The sequence below is a fragment of the Stegostoma tigrinum genome, chromosome 30, assembly GCF_030684315.1.
Source record: "Stegostoma tigrinum isolate sSteTig4 chromosome 30, sSteTig4.hap1, whole genome shotgun sequence".
In the NCBI taxonomy this organism is placed as follows: domain Eukaryota; kingdom Metazoa; phylum Chordata; class Chondrichthyes; order Orectolobiformes; family Stegostomatidae; genus Stegostoma; species Stegostoma tigrinum.
The window spans coordinates 26376437-26401150 of NC_081383.1; the positions used below are offsets into that span (position 1 = coordinate 26376437).

At 43.9% G+C, this 24714-nt stretch overlaps 2 protein-coding genes across 6 annotated transcripts in view; both read right to left on the reverse strand.

Moving 5' to 3' along the window:
* The window catches only part of LOC125466011 (KN motif and ankyrin repeat domain-containing protein 1-like), a 58062-nt gene extending 52464 nt beyond the window's left edge, over positions 1-5598 (reverse strand). For 2 of the 3 annotated variants that reach the window (XM_048560091.2, XM_048560090.2), the window contains exon 1: positions 5081-5597. The gene's annotated coding sequence lies outside the window, so the exon portion shown is untranslated. Of the gene's footprint in view, positions 1-5080 lie in introns of all 3 variants that reach the window. The other variant, XM_048560093.2, reaches the window with a different exon arrangement.
* Positions 5599-19868: 14270 nt separating this feature from the next.
* Positions 19869-24714, reverse strand: part of LOC125465656 (dedicator of cytokinesis protein 7-like) — a 198306-nt gene continuing 193460 nt past the window's right edge. For all 3 annotated transcript variants that reach the window (XM_059638417.1, XM_059638418.1, XM_059638416.1), the window contains one exon: positions 19869-22876. In XM_059638417.1, coding sequence (XP_059494400.1) covers positions 22720-22876 — 157 coding nt within the window. In that variant the 3' untranslated portion in view covers positions 19869-22719. The remainder of the gene's footprint in view (positions 22877-24714) is intronic.

Below are 24714 nucleotides of genomic sequence, written 5' to 3' on the forward strand. Positions count from 1 at the left end.
ATTTCTTTATCTGCTCACTGTGAGTGAGGCTGTAGTGGGTGAAAGTGCATTGCTGTGATATTATATCCTCAGGCAGGACTTCCCTGTCTTTCTACTGACATTTGAATGAACATTTCTTCACTTCTTCTAGCCTGGAGGAGACAATGTCATATCTTGTAATTCTTAAAGCGGCAGTGTGCTGCTCTCTTTAAAGAGACACTGTGCTCATTTAAGGGGACACTATGCTCACTTAAAAGAGGCACTGTGCTGCCCATTTGATAATGTGCTTAGCAAACAAAATAATTACTTCATTCATTACAGCTGGAATTTAAGTTACACCAACCAGTTTCATAAGGAAGTTCAAAGATGCTCCACGACACACTTACTTACATTTATATAGCACCTTTCACAGAAAAATGGATGCAATGCCTCAACAAGCAAACAATGTGAGACAAATGAGTGAAACTCTGGCAAGTTCTAGAGAGTGGGAGACTGTGACATACTGATAAGATTAGAGGACTGGTAATCCAAAGGCCCAAATTAATGTTCTGCCTAAAATCACGTCATGGCAGGTGGTGGAACTTAAGTTCACAGCATAACCCCTGGAACTGGAAGACAGTTTTGTAGACTATCACTGATCATCATAACACGCCATCAGGTTCACTAATATTCATTAACAAAGGAGCTCTGCCACCCCTGCTTGTGATTTCAGATTCACAGCAATGTGGTCAACTCTTCACTGCCATTTGAAATAGCCTAGTAAACTAAAGAAGGATGGTTCTCATTCTTGCCAGCAATGCCCATAGCCTGTAGGACATAGCTGAAGGATCCATCATCAATTGTTGGCTGATGGCTGTGGGGCTAGGAGTAGAAGGCTGCTGAATCATTAGGTGAAAACGTTCCAAGGGGAGGGGGGTTGGGCAAGACAATAGAAGGTTAGAATCTATGGATGATAGGGATCTAACTGATATTGGACAGGACAGCACTAAGGGACTATGGGCATTGGAATCCTGGCTAAAGTGGGACTTTCAGAAAGGAGGAATCAGCCAAAGAATTTTTGAAAATCAATAGAAAAGCTGTTGGGTTTCAGCAGAGGAAGGGAGCATAATACTGGGCTGTGAGCATTACAATAGATGTAAGTGGTCTCAGAGAAGCCTGGATGATAGCAAAGATAAAAGGTAAGATAATGTCATCACAGTCCTTCCAGACCATTAGGCTGCTGTCTCATTAGGGACAGACAATTGTTGCTGGTTTAATCTAAGGGTCACCATGCCTCAGGCAAGAGAAGAGGTCAAAAAGAGAGTTCTTCATGGAGAGCAAAGATATGGGATTTCAGAAAAATGTAGATAGACCACAGAAGCTGGCATTGTGCTCCTTGCAATGGAGAAGGGATAGAGATATTCAAAATTATGAGGTGCTTTGATTTTTTTCAACTAGTTTACTTTGTCTCCATTGGCAAGTGGATCAGACTGAGGCCAGGACTGAGTGTCACAGCCAGGGTTTACACATTGAGTCATGACGTTTTGGAATGTGCAGTTTGAAAGGATGGTGAAAGCAGTTTCATTAGCATACAGAAAGGAATTTCGATAAGGGAGAAAATTGAAGGGCTATGGGGAAAATGCATAGGGTTTTTTTTGGATTAATTGGCTAACTCTTTCACAAAGAGCCAGCACATATTGGCACGATAGACCGAATGGCATCCTGCTGCCCCATTTCATTCTACGATGCTTATCTCTGGGTTGGTTGCCACTGACAGGTCAAATGCTAAAAAGTAGCTAAGTCGAAAAGTAGAAGGTGAAAACAGAGTGGAAATTGGAAGTGCAATTGATAAACATTTCCAATTCCAGACAAGAGAAGGAAGCAGCACCGATGATAACAATGAAGAACCAGAGAAAGAGCTGTGGGTGGAATAGGACTGGAACAAGGAATGTTCCATGTACCCCACAAAGAGGCAGGCATAACTGGTCCTCATGCAGGTGCCCAAAGCCATCCCTTTGATCTGAAGGAAGTGAGAGGAGTTAGAAGAGAAGTTGCTCAGAGTGAGTTTTGCTTCCAATTTCCATCCTGCTCTCACCTTCACCTGGTCCGTCTCTGACTCCTCCTTTCCCTTCCTCAACATCTCTTTCATTTCTAGGGTTGGGTTGGCCACCAATATCCATTACAAATCAAACAATTCCAACAGTTCCCTGGAACTCACACACTCACAGCCTGCTTCCCATAAAAACTCTATTCTGTTCTTCCAATTCCTCCATCTCTGTTGCATCTGCTGTGATGATGCCAACTTCGACAAGGAGGCCTCCAAAATGTCCACCTTCTTCCTCAGCTGAGGATGCCCCAGCTCCACAGCTGACATGACACTCAGCCCAGTCTGACCCATTCCTGCACTTCTACCATCACCCCCACTCTTTCCTCCCATAACAGCAATAGTGCCCCCCGGTCCTTACCAGCATCCACAGCCAGAGGATGATTCGCCTCCATTTCCGCCACCTCCAGCGGGATGTCTTCACAAGACATATATTCCCCTCCCCTCCCTTGTCCACCTTCCACAAAGACCATTCTCTCCAGGACACCCTTGTCTACCCTTTTCCTTCACTCCAAACAACTGCCCCACAGCCTACAGTACCTTCCTATGAAACCACAGAAGGTGTAACACTTACCTGTTTACTTTCTCCCTCCTCAGCGTCGAAAGGCCTAAAACACAGCTTCCAGGTGAAGCAGCACTTTATCTGTACTTCACTCAATCTAGTCTACTGCATTCACTGCTCACTTTGTGATCTTCTCTACATTGCGGAAACGAAGCATAGACTGGGTGCCATTCATTCTCCTAGGCTCACTATCATCCATTCCATGTCCCACACTGTTCTTCTCACTCGTTGGGCTCCATCTCCACCTAACGTTTAGTCCCTACCCCCTCCGCCTACCCTATTTTATGCATAAAAAAACAACTTTTTTCTTATTACAGAGATAACAAGGTGTAGAGCTGGATGAACACAGCAGGCCAAGCAGCATCAGAGGAGCAGGAAGGCTGACGTTTCAGGCCTAGACCCCTCATCAGAAATGGGGGAGGGGAAGGGGGTTCTGAAATAAATAGGGAGAGAGGCGGAGGCGGATTGAAGATGGATAAAGGAGAAGATAGGTGGAGAAAGACAGACAGGTCAAAGACGCCAGGATGGAGCCAGTAAAGGTGAATGTAGGTGGGGAGCAGGGAGGGGATAGATCAGCTACCATCAGTTCTGGAGAAGGATCACCGGACCCAAAATGTTAACTCTGATTTCTCTCCACAGATGCTGCGATAGCTGTTATTTCTGTTTGTGTTCCATTTAAACCCACACTAAGTCAGTTGAGCCACATTATTGGGACCATAGAACAAATCGTTGACCAACTCCGCTTTCTTTTTTACAACACAGACACAGAAACTAGAAGTTACCTCTGACCCGTGCAGCGAAAGATCGAGACTGCACGGCAGAGGAACAGAAACTGTTCATTTGGAGTATCTCTGAAAAAGCTCCAGATTCGCCACAGGAGAAATTTGCCCTGTGGTGGGCTCTCACTGCACATTGCCCACACACCACCACTCCCAGCCCCACCACTGTTCTCTGTTTTTAAAAAAATTGCTCTATTCATTCCACAAAAGCCTGCTGAGTGCTGCTGCATAATGCACAGCACCCAGGGGTCAGCCCCAAAGTTAAACGACTGGCCTCATTGTTCTTCCACTCCAAACTCACTACTTTCTGCCTTTTGTTTCTGACAACCCTCAGTGCAAAAGTTAGAGCTCACCATACGCTAGTTTTTTCTTGCCCACAACTGCCCTCTCTCCCGCCACATACAACATCAGTGACACTATACCCAAGCCGAACCAGTTCAGGACACCACATGAAGTAGTGACTTGATGACAGCATCTGTAAATTAGCACGTTCCAAGCTGAAGATTGTAGCATAAAAGACAAAGGTAAAATCACAATGTTGTAGCTTAGGAAATGAATTAACTTGCACATAAAGATGTGAAGAATCATGATTTCACTTCATTGAGGGATCATGAAGGACAATAGTGTTGGGTGTGGTCACAGTGTGAGGAATCCTAAATGTTAATGAATGCATATTATTTATGCCGCAAAGTAAAGCCAATGTCACTGTGATAATGGAAGCTTAATTTGCAATCCCAAAGTACAGAGAACAGCAGTTGGTCCCTTTCCTATAGCGTGCATTGTTGGACACACATGCTATATTGTGTAGGGTAATGACTTGGTCCCTTTCCTATAGCGTGCAATATATGACACACTTACTGTATAAGGTAATGTAAACTGTAATCCTGGAGTGTTTGTGGTGAGGCTATTGTAAATGGGAGCTCAAGCATGTTTCTAATGAATGTTTACAAATTTTATCCTTATCCAGGCTTGGGAACAGGTTAAGAATAACATTTGCAAACCCTCATAAGAAACATGCCTGAGCTCCCATTTACAATATCCACACCAGAAACACACCATGACAATAGTTTACAATATCTGCACCAGAAACTCACCAGGATTGCAATCTGTAATACCCACACCAGAAATACACCAGGATTACAATCTATAATATCCAAACCAGAACCACATCTTGATCACAGCCTACAATATCACACCAGATTACAGTTTACAATATCCTCTTCATGATTACAGTTTACAGTATCCACACCAGAAAGTATCAGAATTACATACAATTTCCTCTAACAGTTACACCAGGACCTCACTTCCAGTTTGTATTTCGATATTTTTATACATTTGTCATGTCCAATTTTTTCCCATCTGACGTTTGTAATAGTTTAAATCGGAACTTTACTCTTTACGGAGAGCTGTACCCCTTTCCACCACTTGTCTCTCAGGTAAAAGTCTGACTCGTCCTGAGTTAGGCTTCCAACCGTGTGTGACATAACACAGTGTGAGGCTGGAGGAATACAGTCAGAGAAGTAAAGAACTGCCGATGCTGGAGTCTGAGAGCCGTGTGTATTGACCCTTCGCCCCTGTCATCGCTGACGGATCTTTGATCGGTATATTCCATACCTCAGAAGGCAGGTCCCAGTGACCTGCTCCACCAGAGCCCTGGAAAAGCTGGGAATCGCTCACCTTCCTTTCCCCAGGCTTAGATGTACTGAGAGAGATCGGTCGGTTCTAGTTGCCGGAGCTGCTTCTCGTAGCGAAAGGACCGCCAGTGTTCATCAAATCATGTCCGTTCAGTCCCTTTCTGAGCTTGCCACAGCTGTCGGTCTGACTGACGGAGGAAAAGTGGTAGTTTAGGCGTAGGGCTCCCAGCGAGGGAGGGAAGTACAGGGAACGCCCAGATGTGGGTGCTTGCTGATCCCACTGGAAGAGGGTGAGATTTTATTGCACTGACTTAACTCATCTTCATTATTAGCAAATGTTATTTCCAAACTCCCTCACATTTTTAATTCAGGCTCAGCTAAAGCACTCGGTCCAGCTCTAAGGAAAGTACTTAAGGGAGGCATTAGAAACCATTCACCAGAATGGTTCCCAGGGATATGGAATTTCAGCTATGAGGAGAGACTAGAGAAATTGGGTCTGTTTTGCTTGGAGGGGAGAGAAGATCTGATAGAGCCGTTCAAAGCCATGAAGAGTAAATGGGGAGAAATTGTTTTCTCCTCAGGAAGGGACGGACTATAGGAGGGCACGGATTCCAAGTAAATGACAAAACGAAAGCAATTTCAGGAAAAGCTTTATCCCACAGTGGGTGGTTAGGGATATAAAGCCTGCCTGCAAGGATGCAGGTTCAACAGAGGCTTTCAAAATGGGATTTTTTTCGAAAAGGAGACATGTGGGATTACGGGGAGCAGGGAGACATGTGCGGGATTACGGGGAGCAGGGAGATATGCGGGATTACAGGGAGCAGGAAGACGTGCGGGATTACGGGGAGCAGGGAGATTTGCGGGATTTTGGGGAGCAGGGAGACGTGCAGGATTACAGGGAGCAGGGAGACAATGTGCAGGATCACAGGGAGCTGTGAGACATGTGCGGGATTACGGGGAGCCGGGAGACAATGTGCAGGATTACAGGGAGCTGGGCGACATGTGCGGGATTACGGGGAGCAGGGAGATTTGCGGGATTACAGGGAGCTGGGAGACATGTGCAGGATTACGGGGAGCTGTGAGACATGTGCGGGATTACGGGGAGCAGGGAGAGATGTGCAGGATTACAGGGAGCTGGGAGACATGTGCGGGATTACGGGGAGCAGGGAGATGTGCAGGATTACAGGGAGCAGGGAGACATGTGCGGGATTACGGGGAGCAGGGAGACATGTGTGGGATTACGGGGAGCTGTGAGACATGTGCAGGATTACGGGGAGCAGGGAGATATGTGCAGGATTACGGGGAGCAGGTAGACATGTGCGGGATTACGGGGAGCTGGAAGACATGTGCAGGATTACGGGGAGCAGGGAGATGTGCAGGATTACAGGGAGCAGGGAGACATGTGCGGGATTACGGGGAGCAGGGAGACATGTGTGGGATTACGGGGAGCAGGGAGACATGTGCGGGATTACGGGGAGCTGTGAGACATGTGCAGGATTACGGGGAGCAGGGAGATATGTGCAGGATTACGGGGAGCAGGTAGACATGTGCGGGATTACGGGGAGCTGGAAGACATGTGCAGGATTACGGGGAGCAGAGAGACGTGCAGGATTACAGGGAGCAGGGAGACATGTGCGGGATTACGGGGAGCTGTGAGACATGTGCAGGATTACGGGGAGCCGGGAGATATGTGCAGGATTACGGGGAGCAGGTAGACATGTGCGGGATTACGGGGAGCTGGAAGACATGTGCAGGATTACGGGGAGCAGAGAGACGTGCAGGATTACAGGGAGCAGGGAGACATGTGCGGGATTACGGGGAGCTGTGAGACATGTGCAGGATTACGGGGAGCAGGGAGACATGTGCAGGATTACGGGGAGCAGGGAGATATGCGGGATTACAGGGAGCAGAGAGACATGTGCGGGATTACGGGGAGCAGGGAGACGTGCAGGATTACGGGGAGCAGGGAGACATGTGCAGGATTACGGGGAGCAGGGAGATATGCGGGATTACAGGGAGCAGAGAGACATGTGCGGGATTACGGGGAGCAGGGAGACATGTGCAGGATTACGGGGAGCAGGGAGACATGTGCGGTATTACGGGGAGCTGGGAGACATGTGCGGTATTACGGGGAGCTGGGAGACGTGTGCGGGATTACGGGGAGCTGGGAGACATGTGCGGGATTACGGGGAGCTGGGAGACGTGTGCGGGATTACGGGGAGCAGGCAGGATGGTGGCTCTGAGTGGAATGCCCATTCGGAGCTGAATGGCCACGTTCCGCGATTCTGAGTTTACTCTGTTCATTGCCACGACCCATTGACAGACAGCAGCCATCACCAGGTATTAGTGACAGATTTGGATGAAGAAACAACAGCAGCAGGTAGAATTTACATTCAGTTAATACATCTGAAATTGAAAGCCAATATCTGCAATGACAATGACCACTACTGGGTAATTGTTACTAAAATTGCATATAGTTCACTAATGCCCTTTATAGAAAGAAAGCTGCCATCCTCGTTTGAGCTAGTCTGCATGGAGCTCCTGACCTACAGCATTGGCCAAGCAAGCCAAAGTTCACAGACAGTCAAGAACGGGCAATAAATGCTGGCCTTGCTAATGACATCCACTTCCCATCAGAGAATAAAGAAAAAAAGGCTCAAGGGGTGCATAAGCACCAGAAACATCTGTTTGGGCCAAATGGCCTGTTTGGGTGCTTGACACCCTATGTAATCCTTTATCTAGTCATCCTGACCAGGATGTCATCTGAGATTCAGCAGAATCACCATCATCTTTGTAGCAGCTGCTGATTAGGTAATTCAGGTTTATTGACGGTGAGTTGGTTAACCATGGGTTAGCTAATGTGTGGATGAGATGACGGACCTAGTTGCTTTGATGACTGATGATAACCGCCATCTGAGAGTGTACACTATATCAACAAAGGGGTGGGGGTCAGCTTTAACCTGAGTCCATCTCAGTTCAAAAACTTCAAATCATCCCCTGTATGGGTTTAATATGCTGTATTACAGCAGGTACTCGTGAAGATGGCAATAAAACTGAGGCAATTAAGCTTGAAAGTTTGCTTTAACTTACTGGCTGTCAATGTGTGTTCTGTGGGGTTAGTGATGGTCGAGGCAAGGGTTCCTCTAAGTGGCTCATGGATTGCTCTGAACTGCAAGTCACTGAACTGCACACAGTGGTCGAGGCTATATGAGAGAAGTGGTCAGAACCCTTCTCCTCAGCCTCACATAATATCATTGCTACTATTCCAACTGATGATATTACTGGACTAGTCAGAGCTCAGACTGAAATCTGGCTTATATTTTGCTCTTTGTTTTGGTTTTAATGAGGTGGTCTCTCACTGAATCAGAAACATGCTTTGTTGCACATTTGGCTTCAACAATAAAACAGCAGTTCATTACACAAAACACATGAGGATAAAATAGAATAAACCAATTTACATTTAATACACATTGAAAGATTTTAAACACATAGTAAAATACAGTCCCAATATAATCCCAAAACCACCCTTTTACAGTACTCACACCTGAAAGAATTCCCTTCTCTATCACATCTTACAGGGTTTAATTCAACTGTGGTTTCAATTTCTGCTCTTGAGAATCTAGCAGCTTCTTACCAGCACCTTCATACAACTGAACTTAGACTTTCTCAGCCTACTACAAACCCTTCAGAGTTTCTATCAAACTAATCAAACTAAATATCAAACCCTCTCTGATGAAGGGTCTAGGCCCGAAACGTCAGCTTTTGTGCTCCTGAGATGCTGCTTGGCCTGCTGTGTTCACCCAGCTCCACACTTTGTTATCTTAAATATCAAACTAAACTCCTTACGCTGATTTTGGGAGACAGTCTGAATTTTGAGCTGATAATTACTGGAAAGAAACCTAAAGACAGAAACCGGAAAATGCTGGAGGCACACAGCAGTTTAGAGAGTGCTGGAAGGAAATGATATCAGCTATGACATTTGAATTATGTGACTCTTCATCAGACTGCAGATTAAATGGGGTTTGGGAGGGTGGCTTGAGTTATAATAAAATTACTACAGCCAAAACATCATGGTCTGATTTCTCTCTTAACTACTATGAGCTGACCAGCTCTGTGCATCTAACACTTACCAGGTCTTTGTTTCTCCATGGATCAAACACAGGCATTTTAAAATTAATCCTACTGTATTATCTATCACTCTGCCTCCAAGTTGGACAAAAATAACTCTGAATGTTGCTGTAATTAATGTTCATCAGCAGAAAAGTAAACCTCAAAAGATCATATTTTCCTGATGCATTGAACACTGGATCCTACTATAACGCACTCAACCTCCATCATCTTGCATTGACACTGGTACATCAGTTTTTCAATTCCATTAATAAATCCATGCTGTCCTATCCATGCTGTTTTGAAAGAGCTTCAGTACTGCACCTTCTAACACAAGGGATGGTAAGAAGTTGAGAATGAATAATGGGACTGTTGTGGGCAAAGTATTAGGCAACATCCCTTTGATGGCAGGTACTAAGGTATTCAGAAACAGGTGGCAGGCATGCACAAGCGATACCTGGAATGGGTCACCTGGCCCAGACGAGAAGATTGCTTACTGACCCGACAAATCACAGCTGCAGCCTTTGCTTGGCTGCCATGATCATTGTCCAATCAGCCCCTGCATATGAATAGTCTAATAATCTAAATGATTCAAATAGCTAGGACAGAGACCGTAACCAACAGCAATCCTGCAGCTAATATCCCACACAAAGGAGAATGATCAGCAGCACGAACCCAGGCTGATTTCTCCATTCACAAGCCAGATTCAGTAAGTGCTTGTTACAGAATCCACACTGCTCTCCAGATTGTGATGGGCCCATGCTGGTGTTCAATCCTGGACTCAGTTGAGTCTGGACTGTATGAGCTGGTACCAAACAGACCAAGTAACTATTAAACAAATAAAAAACCAACTTGAATAGAAGTCTTTTGGATGTCAGTAGCTTTTTAATAAAATTCTCAGCCTAATTACAGCATTGGTGATCCATCGTTCCTGAGATTTTGCAGATTCCTACGTGACATTCCCCCCACCCCACCCAGTTTGACAATAGGAGGGACTTTGTCACAGAATGATCTGCTCTGAGCTCAGTGATGATCAAACTATTGTATATTTGGTGCCTGAGCTTTGGTAACTAGCCACTGTCCAGTTCTCATCACACACTTTTTAGGAAGGATGTGAGAGTCCTTGACAGGGTGCAAAAGAGACTGAGCAGAATGGTTCCATGGATGAAGGATTTTAACTACAAAGTTAAGTTGGAGTAGCCAGGCCTGTTCTGGGACAAAGGAGGTGAGGGGAGATTTGATAGGGGTGCGTAAGATTTCAACAGGCTTAGTAAAGGCTGACAAAGACAAGCTGCTCCCACCAGTCAATGGTAAGGCTAGGGGCGCAGATTGGAAGATTTTGACAGCGTGAGTTTAGAGCTTTTTTGTACAGTGAATGACAATATCCCAGAATGTCACTGCCTCGATAATAGTGGCCGTGAAGATGTTGAATGATTTCAAAATGAAATTGGGTACGCGGTTGATGGATATAAATTTGTGGAGTAGCTGAGACAGAGTTAGGATATGGAACTGATTGGATGGCTCAACAGAGAACCAGATGGAATGGATGTGCTGAAAGGCCTCCTCCAGTGTTGTTCTAACTTTAGCACTGAGTCAGCTCTTTAAGTGAATAATTACATGAACAAGCCAGAGGTGTTAGCTGCTTTGATTGAAAATTCAAGGTTTATGTCAGCAATGGAGGATCTCCAAGGATTCTAAACTCTGCCATCCCTAGCCAATTTACGGCTTTACCTAGCCAGGAGTTTAAATTCTGAGGTGGACAGTAGCACCATGAACAATGTCCGTGGACCAAGAGCAGACCCCTTCTTTTCATATGTAAATTCAGAGTTGCCCATGTTATTTATATGTATTTCATCAGAGCCTCCTGTCCCCACTCAGCTACAACCAATCACAGACATGGCCCTTTCCAACTAATTTCTTCCAAACCTGACATTTAAAACATGGTTTTAAAAGTCCACACTAAAAGTCCATCTAGTCATTACTTTGAGCATCTTTCCTTCTTCAGCTCAGCCCTTCACCTGGGTTTTCTTAATAATAAGCATTTCCTTAACGACTATTGACATGGATCCAACAGAAATTGCTTGAAATGTTCAGAGGAAGTGATGAAAGGTCATAGGGCTGAATTTTTAACCTTGTTCCTTTCCCTCTCTCTCAGCAGATGCTCACTGACCCGTTTCCAACATTTTCTACTCTCACTGGTTCTGAATGTTTTGATTTGTAAACAGGGACACTGCCAGCAAGACTTTCCTGTGTAATACTTTTTTCCCTTGCCACAGTTTCCTGCACAATGGACAAGTCATTGCCAATTGATTGGATTAATGTGACCTGCTGACAGGGTCCTGGCATCATATGGAATCTCTTTATTATTATAGCTTCCCTAGTGTGACTCACAGCATGGGAGGTGATGAATTGAGTGTTAGATGTGACCTATGACCCTTGACTTCTGAGCATGGAGTCAAGCTGTTGCATGCCACTTGTGTCTGTCTGAGGTATTTGGTTGTTTTTTCTTTAATCGCTCATCAATTTGTATCAGTGCAAAATTCCGACTATTTACAAATATGCAATACATTCACACTCCCACGATTCTCTGTTCTTTTGCATTTGCCCATTGTAATCACTCCATTAGAGCCTATAGCTGCCTACAGAGCAGAAGTAGGTCATTTGGCCCATGTTCAGTAAGATCATGAGATCACTCTCACAAATCCTCTCTATCTTTCTCCCTTGTAAAGCTTACCTATATGACCAGGTCTTTGGCCACTTGTTGTAATAATGCCTCATGTGACTCAATGTCAAATTCAGTATGACCATGCTCCTGTGAAGCATTTTAGGACATTTTGTTATGTTGCTATATAAATGCAAATTGATGTTGTTTTGAATATGGCAATGAATAGTGATCCTTTGACACTATTATAGGATTGTATAGCATGGAAATGGACACATCAGTCCAACTCATACATGATAGCCAGATATCACAGAGCCATAGAGCATGGAAACAGACCTTTCAGTCCAACTAGTCCATGCTGATCATAATCCCAAACAACTGCCTGCTACCGGCCCATATCCCTCCAAACCTTTCCTACTCATGTATTTAACCAAGTGACTTTTAAACACTGTAATTGTACCGATATCCATCTCTTCCGCAAGATGTTTATTTCAAATGTGAACTACCCTCTGTGTGAACAATTTGCCTCATGTCTTTTTTTAAAAATCTCTCTCCTCTCACCTTAAAAGGTGCTGCTTAGTCTTGACATCCCCCATCCTAGAGAAAAGACAACAACCATTAACTCTATCCAGATCTCTCATTATTTTATAAATTTCTGTCAGATCGCCTTTCAACCTCCTACACTCCAGTGAAAAAAGTCCCAGCCTTTCTTTATAATTCAAATCTTCCATACCCGGCAACATCCTGGTAAATCTCTTCTGAACCCTCTCCAACTCGATAACATCCATCCTAAATTAATCTAGTCTCATTTGCCACCGTTTAACCCACATCCCTCGAAATCCTTCCTATTAATGTACCCATCCAAGTGCCTTTTAAATGTATTTATACTCACCTCCACTACTTCCTCTGGGAGCTCATTCCACACTCGCACCACCTTCTGCATGAAAAAGTTGCCCCAAACGTGCTTTTTAAATCCTTCCCCTCTCACCTTAAACCTTTACCCTCTCATTCTGGGAAGAGACCTTGGATATTCATCCTATCCATGCCCCTCATGGTTTTATAAACTTCTATAAGGTTACCCCTCAGCTTCCCAATGCTCCAGGGAAAATAGTCCCAAGCATATTCAGCCCTTCCCTACAGCTCAAACCCACCAACCCTGGCAACATCTTTGTAAATCTTTTCTGAACCCTTTCACGTTTCACAGCATCTTTTCAAATAGTGTGAGAACTGAACATAGTATTCCAAAAGTGGCCTAATTCCCTCCCTCTCATGAAAGCCTGCTACATTTTCTTTGCCTAACCTCTATGCAACTTAATTCATCTTACTCTGAACATGAGGTCCAGAAGTTATCGAGTCACACCAACCAGTACTATGGAGTGCTGCTATCCTGATATTTCTACAAATGTGGCACCAATTTCAAAGGTCTTGCTAATTGCTAATTCTTGGCTGTTCTCACAGGAATTGGGAATCAGATGGGAATCAGATTCCTAACAAACCTGCTGGAATTTGCTGCTAAGCCACAATCAAAACTGAATGCCCGTAGTGGGGAGGACAATGATGAGTTGATAACCGTATCATCCGACAGGGTTTTCTCTTCTCTCACTAAAAACTGCAGAGGAGAAAGCATTCAAAATACTCAGCACCTCAAATCTCATTTTAGTCAGTTGCCATGTCACAACCTCAAAGTCTCAAATTTCCTGCAAATTAGCCTCATCCAACCAACACTTTGCCAAGTTCGCATTGCTTCAAAATCTGAACATAGCACAGTAGAAGACCATACACAAAATTTAATCCTTCAGAAAGTTTCCAAGTTTAGCTTTGCCTCCTGCTGGTTGATACTGAGAAAACATCAATGACATTGAAGCACAGATACGATTTCTGCTCTAAAGGTATGACTGAAATCAGCATTAGTGGATAGCATCAGAAAGGTCACTTGCCGAGTGCAATTTTGATTCCTGTAAGATGTTCATGTAGAATCACTTTTAGTCACAGTCATAGTCATAGTCATAGTCATACAAGCCTGGAAACAGATCATTCAGTCCAACCAGTCCATGCTGAATGTAATCCCAAACTAACACAGTCCCACCTGCATGCCCTTGGTCTGTATCTCTCCAACCTTTCCTATTCATGGACTTATCTAAGTGTCTTTTAAACATTGTAACTTTGTCACAACCACCACTTCCTCAGGAAGCTTATTCCATACATGAACCACCTTCTGTGTAAAACAAAGTTGTCCCTCATTCCTTTTTTAAATCTCTCTCTTCTCACCTTAAAAATATGTCCTTGGTCTTGAAATCCCACATCCCAGGGAAGAGGCTTTTGAACAAAGAACAAAGAAAGTTACAGCACAGGAGTGATGAATAAATATGTCCCTCTGAGACAGGCAAGAAGGGGTAAGATAAAGGAACCTTGGATGACGAGAGCGGTGGAGCTTCTCGTCAAAAGGAAGAAGGTAGCTTTACATAAGGTGGAGGAAGCTAGGGTCAAGCTCAGCTCTAGAGGATTACAGGCAGGTGAGGAAGGAGCTCAAAAATGGTCTGAGGAGAGCCAGGAGGGGGCACGAGAAAGGCTTGGCAGAACAGATTAGGGAGAACACAAAGGCATTTTACACTTATGTAAGGAATAAGAGAATGGTCAAAGAAAGAGTAGGGCCGATCAGGGATAGCATAGGGAACTTGTGAGTGGAGTCTGAGGAGGTAGGGGAAGCTCTAAATGAGTTTTTTGTTTCTGTCTTTACGAAAGAAACGAACTTTGTAGTGAATGAAACCTTTGAAGAGCAGGTGTGCATGCTGGAATGGATAGAGATAGAGGACACTGATGTGCTGAAAATTTTGTCAAACATTAAGATTGACAAGTCACCAGGCCCGGACCAGATTTGTCCTCGGCTGCTTTGGGAAACGAGAAATGCAATTGCTTCGCCACTTGCGAAGATCTTTGCATCCTCGCTCTCCACTGGAGTCGTACCTGAGGACTGGAGAGAGGCAAATGTAATTCCTCTCTTCAAGAAAGGAAATAGGGAAATCCCCGGCAATTACAGACCAGTAAGTCTCACGTCTGTCGTCTGCAAGGTGTTAGAAAGGATTCTGAGGGATAGGATTTATGACCATCTGGAAGAGCATGGCTTGATTAAGTCCAGTCAACACTGCTTTGTGAGGGGCAGGTCATGCCTCTCAAACCTTATCGAGTTCTTTGAGGGTGTGACTAGAAAAGTTGATGAGGGTCGAGCTGTGGATGTGGTGTATATGGACTTCAGCAAGGCATTTGATAAGGTTCCCCATGGTAGGCTCATTCAGAAGGTCAGGAGGAATGGGATACAGGGGAACTTAGCTGCTTGGATACAGAATTGGCTGGCCAACAGAAGACAGCGAGTGGTAGTAGAAGGAAAATATTCTGCCTGGAAGTCAGTGGTGAGTGGTGTTCCACAGGGCTCTGTCCTTGGGCCTCTACAGTTTGTAATTTTTATTAATGACTTGAATGAGGGGATTGAAGGATGGGTCAGCAAGTTTGCAGACGACACGAAGGTTCGAGGTGTCGTTGACAGTATAGAGGGCTGTTGTAGGCTGCAACAGGACATTGACAGGATGCAGAGATGGGCTGAGAGGTGACAGATGGAGTTCAACCTGGATAAATGCGAGGTGATGTATTTTGGAAGGTCGAATTTGAAAGCTGAGTACAGGATTAAGGATAGGATTCTTGGCAGTGTAGAGGAACAGAGGGATCTTGGTGTGCAGATACATAGATCCCTTAAAATGGCCACCCAAGTGGACAGGGTTGTTAAGAAAGCATATGGTGTTTTGGCTTTCATTAGCAGGGGGATTGAGTTTAAGAGTTGTGAGATCTTGTTGCAGCTCTATAAAACTTTGGTTAGACCGCACTTGGAATACTGCGTCCAGTTCTGGTCGCCCTATTATAGGAAAGATGTGGATGCTTTGGAGAGGGTTCAGAGGAGGTTTACCAGGATGCTGCCTGGACTGGAGGGCTTATCTTATGAAGAGAGGTTGACTAAGCTCGGACTTTTTTCATTGGAGAAAAGGAGGAGGAGAGGGGACCTAATTGAGGTATATAAGATAATGAGAGGCATAGATAGAGTTGATAGTCAGAGACTATTTCCCAGGGCAGAAATGGCTAACATGAGGGGTCATAGTTTTAAGCTGGTTGGAGGAAAGTATAGAGGGGATGTCAGAGGCGTGTTCTTTACACAGAGAGTTGTGAGAGCATGGAATGCGTTGCCAGCAGCAGTTGTGGAAGCAAGGTCATTGGGGACATTTAAGAGACTGCTGGACATGCATATAGTCACAGAAATTTGAAGGTGCATACATGAGGATCAATGGTTGGAACAACATCGTGGGCTGAAGGGCCTGTTCTGTGCTGTACCGTTCTATGTTCTAAGTGTTCTAGGAGCAGGCCCTTCGGCCCTCCAAGCCGACACTGACATGCTGCCCATCATAACTCCAGCATCTGCAGTTCCTATTATCTCTGATACAATTTTAACCCCACCTCTTCTAAGGATGCTTAACCTGAAGAAGTTACCCTCCTCCCTCTGGACAAACCTCAGGGGATCTCTCTCCCACTGCAACGCTCTATCCATCTTCGATCTGCCTCCCACTCTCTCCCTATTTATTTCAGAACACTCCTCCCCTCCCCCATTTCTGATGAAGGGCCTAGGCCCAAAACGTCAGCTTTCCTGGTCCTAAGATGCTGCTTGGCCTGCTGTATTCATCCAGCTCCACATCTTGTTATCTCTACAACTAAAACCTCCTGACCTTCCGGGGACCATATCCTTCTATTCCCATCCTATTCATAGTTTTGTCAAGATGCTCTTTAAAAGTCACTATAGTGTCTGCTTCCGCCACCTCCCCTGGCAGAGAGTTCCAGGCACCCACCACCTTCTGTGTAAAAAACTTGCCTCGTACATCACCTTTAAACCTTTCCCCTCGCACCTTAAACCCACGGCCCCTGGTAACTGACCCTTCCACCCTGGAAAAAGGCTTCTGATTGTCCAGCCTGTCCATGCCCTTCATAATCTTGTAGACCTCTATCAAGTCCCCCCTCAACCTCTGTTGTTCCAGTGAGAACAATAGCTAATGCCCCTCATAACAGGCAACATCCTGGTAAATCTTTTCTGCACCCTCTCCAAAGCCATCGTAGTGTGATGACCAGAACTGAACACAAACTTTCAAATGCAGCCTAACCAAGGTTCTATAAAGCTGCAACATTACCTGCCAATTTTTAAACTCAATGCCCTGGCCAATGAAGGTAAGCATATTGCATGCCTTGTTGACTACATTTTTGACCTGCGTTGCCACTTTCAGTGGACCCGTACACCCAAACTCCTCTGCCTATCAGTACTCTTAAGGGTTCTGCCATTTACAGTATATTTTCCACCTGGATTAGACCTTCCAAAGTGCATTACCTCACATTTTTCCGGATTAAACTCCATCTGCCCAAGTCACCAACGATTTATATCCTTCTGTATCCTTTGACAGCCTTCATCTCCATCCTCAATTCCACTAACCTTTGCGTCATCCGCAAACATACTAATCAGACCAGTTACATTCTCCTTCAAATCATTTATATATATTACAAACAGCAAAGGTCCCAACACTGATTCATGAGGAACGCCACTAGTCATAGCCCTCCATTCAGAAACACACCCTTCCATTGCTACCCTCTGTATACTATGACTGAGCCAGTCTTTTTATCCATCTTGCAAGCTCACCTCTGACCCCATGCGACTTTACCTTCTGTATCGGCCTGCCATGAGGGACCTTGTCAAAGGCCTTACTGAAGTCCGTGTAGACGACATCCACTGCCCTACTCTCATTGGTCATCTTCTTCACTTCTTCAAAAAACTCAACCAAGTTAGAGAGACATGACGTCCCATTCACAAAACCATGTTGCCTCTTGCGATACGTCTATTGATTTCCACGTGTGAGTAAATCCCGTCTCAAGGAATCCTCTGCAGTAGTTTCCCTACCACTGATGTAAGGCTTACCAGCCTGTAATTAGATGGATTATGCTAGCCACCCTTCTTAACAAGTGAACAACATTGGCTCTTCTCCAATCCTTTAGCCAGTGAGGATACAAAGATTTCCCTCGAAACCCCAACAATTTCCTTCCTTGCTTGTCTCAGTATTCTGGGGTATATCCCATCAGGCCCTAGGGACTTGCCTACCTTAATGTTTGTCAAGACCCCCAATATCTCCTCCTTTTTGATCTCAACATGACCCAAACTATCTATACACCCTTCCCCGAGCTCATCATCCACCAACTCCTTCTCTATGGTGAATACTGATGCAAAGTGCTCATTTAAGACCTCGCCTGTTTCCTCTGGCTCCACACATAAATTCCCTTCCCTGTCATTGAGTGGGCCAGTGCACTCCCTAGTTACCCTCTTACTCTTTATATATGTATAAAAAAACCTTAGGATTTTCCTTAATCCTGTTGGCCAATGACTTTGCATGACTCCTTTTAGCCTTCCTGACTCCTTGCTTAAGTTTCTTTTGACTTTCCTTGTATTCCACCCTTGCTTCATATGTTCCCGGCCTCCCAGCCTTGATAAGTGCTTCCTTTTTCCTTTTGATTAGGTTCACTATATGTCTCATTATCCAAGGGTCCTTAAACTTGCCATACTTATTCTTCGTCCTTAAAGGAATGTGCTAGTCCTGAGTTCTCAGCAACTTACACCTGAAAGCCACCCACATACAATATGTTGATTTGCCCTCAAACATCTGCCTTCAATCTACATTCTTCAGTTCCTGCCTAATATTGTCATAATTAGCCTTTCCCCAACATAGCACCTTCACCTGACAATTACACCAAACTTTATCCATCAGTACCTTAAAAATTACTGAATTGTGATCACTGTTCCCGAGCTGCTACCCTACTGAGAAGCCCCAATACTATGTCCAGTACAGCTTCTTTCCTAGTTGGACTATCTACATACTGTTTCAAGAAGCCTTCTTGGATGGTCCTTACAAACTCTGCCCCATCTGAGCCCCCTGCACTAAGTGAGCTAAGCACTAAACTATTCCACTTTTTTTTCCAATTCCTATACTCAAAGGACTAAGCAATGAAGGCAAGCATACTAAATGCCTTTTTAATCACTGTAGCTACATGTGACACAATCTAACTGTCATGTACAATATCGAAGACTGGGAAATAAACATTGTAAATCACACTTACAGGCTGTGGTGTTCAGAGACAGAATGAACCCCACTGTCACCTCCAAAAACTGAAAGCAATAATCCCTCATCATTGAAACATTCTTAGGACAGGTACAGCATGGGGTTAAACACAGAGTAAAGCTCCCTCAACACTATCCCCATCAAACAGTCCCAAGGCAGGAACAGCACTGAGTTACATACAAAGTGAATCTTCCTCCACATTATTTTCATCTCAATCTCCCAGTATTTCTATAGAAAATACTCATTTCATCTTTAACTTTTCCTTCTCTTTCAACCTTAATCTTTAATCAGAATCACAACACATGGACGCCTTCCAGCTTTTTGAAATAGCTATCACCCTCCTACTTCCCCAATGCCCCACAACTCTTTTCCCTTCATGTATTTATCCAAATCATTTTTTAAAGTTACTATCGAACTTACTTCTACCACATAAGGCCTGTGCACTCCAGGCACAGAAACCGGTGCAAAGAAGTGCCAAGCAAATTTCATTGAAAGACTTGATTGTTTCAATAAAGGGTATTTCAACAGCAATGAAAAGCAGTCGAGCCCTGTGGCAACTTGGATTGTGGGTATCCCTTTTCATATTTGTTGTTGCCCATCTTCTCCAAAAGGGGGCAGAATTACACCAATAAACTTTGCACAGCATGGGAGCACCTCACCTAGATTTTTTAACAGGTCGAGAACTGTCACACCGTATGGATGGGCTCACTTTTACACTTCTAATTTTAACATGCAGATTTATTCATATGAATGAGGCAAAATAATCTTTGTTAATAATTAGGGCCTGTGACCATTTCTTGAATTAGAGTTGTAGAAATAAAAGTTTTATTGGTTTTACAGCTTTTAATCAGATAATGATACATAGTGACTGCAGAGTTATCTACCCCAGTGACCACGGTGAGCTACGATAGGTGGATCAGCAGATTTTAGCTGAAAATTGGTTCAGAAGTATTTCAACTTTCGGAATTGAACAAAAAAGGCAGCCAGTGAATGGGGAAAGGACAGCCTCAGATTTAAAGGACAAAGACTGAATAATAACTGGGTGTTTGCAGTTACCTGGAGCTTTGCTGTAATTTATGTATTATGTAAAACTGAACTGTTACAGAGATTGAAAATTTAGACAATGTTTTGCATCTGATGGTCCTTTCCAATGGATATTGATTATCCCAGAGACATTTTTCCCAAGTCTCTCACTCTCTCTGTGCAGTTTTCCATGGTCTTTCACTGTCTCTGCATGTAGTTCTCACAATCTCTCTGAGTTCCCCAGGCTCTATATTCTATTCTCCTGTCTCATAGGCAGGTGATGGCCTAGTGGTATTATTGCTGGACTTTAATCCAGGTAATGTTCTGGCAGACCAGGTTCAAGTCTTGCCATGGCAGATGGTGGAATTTGAATTAATAAAAATCTGGATTCTTGTGCTGATCTTGAATCCATTGCCAATTGTTGGGGGAAAACCCCTCAGGTTCACTAATGCCCTTGAGCGAACAAAACTACCATCCTTAGGTAGCCTGGCCTACATGTGACTCCAGACCCACAACAAAGTGTTTGACTCTTGACTGCCCTCTGGGTGATTACGGATGGGCAATAAATGCTGCCTGGCCAGCAATGCCCATATCCAATGAACAAAAAAAGGTCATGTTTGCCATAATTTACAGTAGGGAGGGTGGCAGGGTGAATACAATCGGCTGTTTCCCCAGGTTGGTGAGTTGGGAACTAAGGAATATCTGATGAAGGGATAAAACTGATCTGAGGAAGAATGTCTTCACTCATTCGTCAAAGAAACAGCCAGTTGCCCTGTTCACTCAGATGGCTTGCTCCTCAAACAAAAACAATCAAAATGACAGCAGAGTAACAGGGTTGAGCCCAGGACTGGTCGACTCCTGCTTGCTTTCTTTCTCTTCTTCTTTTTACTTTGGCTCTTTTTCTTTCATTTTTTTTCTTTGTTTTTGTTTCATTAAGGCCTGGAGAGTAGTAGGTGAAGGAGGAGGCCTCTGGTGATAGCAACAGCTGGATGAGTCATCCCAGCCACCAGAGTTCTTTCAGTTTCAGTGAGATGTTGGTTATAGGCTGTTAATTCACAGGGAACACAGGAACTCAACAGGAAACTCAAAGTTTCCCAGATTTGTCTGTATTGGTTAATAATACTCTCCAGACACATATGTGATCATGTGCTGGATTTGCTGAATTGTCAATGTGTTGGTACACACCAATGTGTCCATTCAGTAAGTTAAAGCAATCAGCTCCCTGTGGCCTAGTGGGGTTTCTGCAGAACTGAAAGAGAAAGTGTAAAGGGACTATCAAGCTGCAGAGAATATGTTCAATTTGAGAGTTCTGCCTCTCAGAACAGCTTCACCTGCAAGTCCTTCCTCTGAACTGTGTCTCTCACAGAGAAGGCCAGCTGTAGCAATCTGAGCATCGGGAATCTACAGAAATTCCCAGCATGTCAGTTGCACATGGTCATGAATTACTCAAATATTTCTCCTCGCACTCCAGCTCAGTTTATCTTTTAAAACGTGTTGTAGAAAATGTAAAAACACAAATTTTGGCAAGGTAAGTTTATATTGAGTATTTTTTAGCTTGCATGCATGTGAGAGAGAAAGCCAAATGTTCCCTTTCTGCACCAATTTCACAGTGAAACTGATCCACAACTCACGACTCATGTGTTTGAACATAAATGTTGTACTATTACTTCTTCTCAGTCTAAAGTCCCATTTTGTTTCTATTCACGTGTTATTGAAAATGATTTGAACCTCCAAACTGGCTGCACTCTGTTTTGTAGAATTTCCTTGCCAAATGCCTTCTCCCACTTCCTCTTAAAAATCTTGTCAAGACCTACTTCCAATGTTGATGTGGTAGGCCTCTCTCTCTCTCTCTCTATCTCATTCAATGTTAGCCTTCCATCTGCTTGTGAGAAAGTTTGGGGACAATTGTCTGATGTTAAAGGTTTCATCATTGGTTGTGCAGGCGTGAATGAGCTGAGAAACATGTAAACACAGAGCACCAAACTACATCCAGCTGAGTAGGTAACTTGCGCTTTAGGAGACATGAAACTTTGATAAGACGATAACCTGTAAGGCAATCTTGGAGCTTAAAAAACCGAAAGAATTGTGAATGTTGGAAATCAGAGACAAAAACAGAAATTGCTTGAAAAGCTCATCTGGTCTTGGAGCTTGCATGCTGCATTCAAATGCAAGGGGAGAAACAACACTGGACAGACTCAGTTGCAGATGTATTTGTTATCAAGAAATTTTGACATTTGGGAGAACAGACTTTAGTGCTTTCAGCACAAAGCCAATGGCAACACCCCATCTCTGGCTTCTACTTGCAAAAGGTTATGCAAATGAAGAACTGGCCTATTGTCACACATGAATCCACATCAACCCAGTTTGCTAACTTTTTTTTGCTTTATGTCCATTCATCATAGCAACGGGAGAGTCTGTCAGCCCAGAGAGACAGGCAAATAGCAAAGAATTTCAGGAAATAAAAATAAATCCTCCTAAATATTCTAGCAGAATGTTATGGCAAGGCTCACATGCCAAGTGTAAGTGAAGAAATTTTTAACACATTCCACCAGATATATAAATACATTCTCTATTCTCACACGAGATAACTATTCACAAAATGAACAGTAAACAGTTAGTAATATCGTTCCAAGGTGTGTCACTCTGTACAGTTACAGTGTTCTTGGCCTGCTTCCAGAATATATTTCCCATCCCCTCAGGAGATTATAAACGAGTCATAACGTAAAGGTGTGGGATCTTGCGGTTAATAAATGGTTGCAGGTTGTGCTCAAGGGCTTCATAGTTCCGCTCGAGTTCCCGCTGATACTCGAGCTGCTCGGATGTGATCAAGCTTTTGTTTTTCTTCAAGGCATCTTCACATCTACAATAGAGCAGAGAGAGAGAGGTTACTCACCGACATCTATACCACTACAGCCAAGGCACGTATAACATCTTCCTACAAACAGAAAAGGGGATGAGTGATTAGTTCGGTAGTCTGTGTGTTGAGGGTCTAATAGATATTCATTCTGCAAATGCAGATTAAAAAGTAAAGTACTGCTGTTGCTGGAAAACCAACACTTAACCCTCACCCTGCAAGCGCCTGGCAGGTCAGCAACACAGCCTTTGTGAGAGTTGGGCTACAGGTTGGGAGAAGAGAGAGCAAGGCATGCAGCACATGAGGTTGAGGGAGAAAAGTTTACTGCAGATCATTTTCATGATCTCCTTCAGATCTGAGAGATAATTTAATGGGACACAGACAGGATCAGGAAATGGGAGGGAGGGTTAACTGTGCACAACAAACAGACAGCAAGACTAAATTGTAGTATTTGTTGCATTACCAAACAGATCCCATCATTGAGCCGTACAGCCCAGCAGCTGAAGTTCTATATCATCTTTCATGACTTTAGAATATTCCGAAGTGCTCATGAATGATAAAGTACTGTTAATGGAAAGATAATTGATAAAGCATCTGAAGATGGTTGGGCCTAGGGCACAATGCTGAGGAACTTCAGGGCTGTGATGATTGACCTCCAACAACTGCAAACATCTTCATTTACACTATGTGTGACTCCAACAGGGAGAGTTTTTCTCCCCCAGTTCCGACTGATTTCAGTTTTTCTACAGCTCCTTGATGCCAAAGCTAGTTGAATGCTGGCCTGGTGTCAAAGGCAGTCACTTTTATCTGACCTCCAGAGTCTGTTGCCTTTGTTTCAACCAAGGCTACAAAGAGGTCAGAATCCAAGTAGCCCTGGCAGAACGCAAACTATCAGTATTGCTAAGTAAGTGCACTGTCAATGACCCATTCTATTATTTTGCTGAATATTGAGACTGGACTGATAGTGTGGTAATTAGCTGGGTTGAATTTATCCTGCTTTTTGTACACAGGACACATCTGAATAATTTTTCACATTGTTGGGTAGATGCCAGTGTTATAGCTGTACCGGAATGGCTTGGCTATGGGTCGCAGCTAGTTCTGGAGCATAGGTCATCAGTACCATTTCTAGAATGTTGTCAGGGCCATATTTTTGCAGAATGCAGTGCCTTTGGCCTTAATATCACATGGAGTGAATCAAACTGGTTGAAGCCTGGCATCTGTGATGCTGGGGACTTCGCGTAGGAGCTGAAGACTGTTACAAATGCCTTCACCTTATCATTGACACTGATGTACTGGGCTCCCCCATTGTTAATATGAATGTTTGTGGAAACTCCACTTCCTGCTTAGTTGTCCACCACCAGTTACAGCAATAAGTTGTATTAAACAGTACACATATCATGGGCTGAATGGACCCCTTCTATGGCTGTGACAATTCTGATTCTCTGCCTGGATGTGCTAGGGCTGCAGAGCTTTGTTATGATTCATGGGTTTTGAGATTGTTTATTCTTCTCTATTGCATGCTCCATATGCTGTTTGGCATGCCCATCGCAATTGTCATCCCAGCCATTGCTACTCATGCTTTCAGCACCTAGTGCCTAAGCTACGGAGTCCCACTCTGAAACTTGCCTACTTTTCTCTTTTAAGATTTAAAGCCTACCTTGTTGACCAAACATTTTGACCAAGTCACTTGTCATGTCTCTGGATGTGGCAACTGAGAAATAATTTGCGGTAATTTATTATTATGAAGGTACTGTATAATGTAAGTTTTTGTTGTTGGTTTAACATAGACATGGAGCTGTACAGCACGGCCCATCATGTCCATTTTGGCCATCAAGCTCCTATCT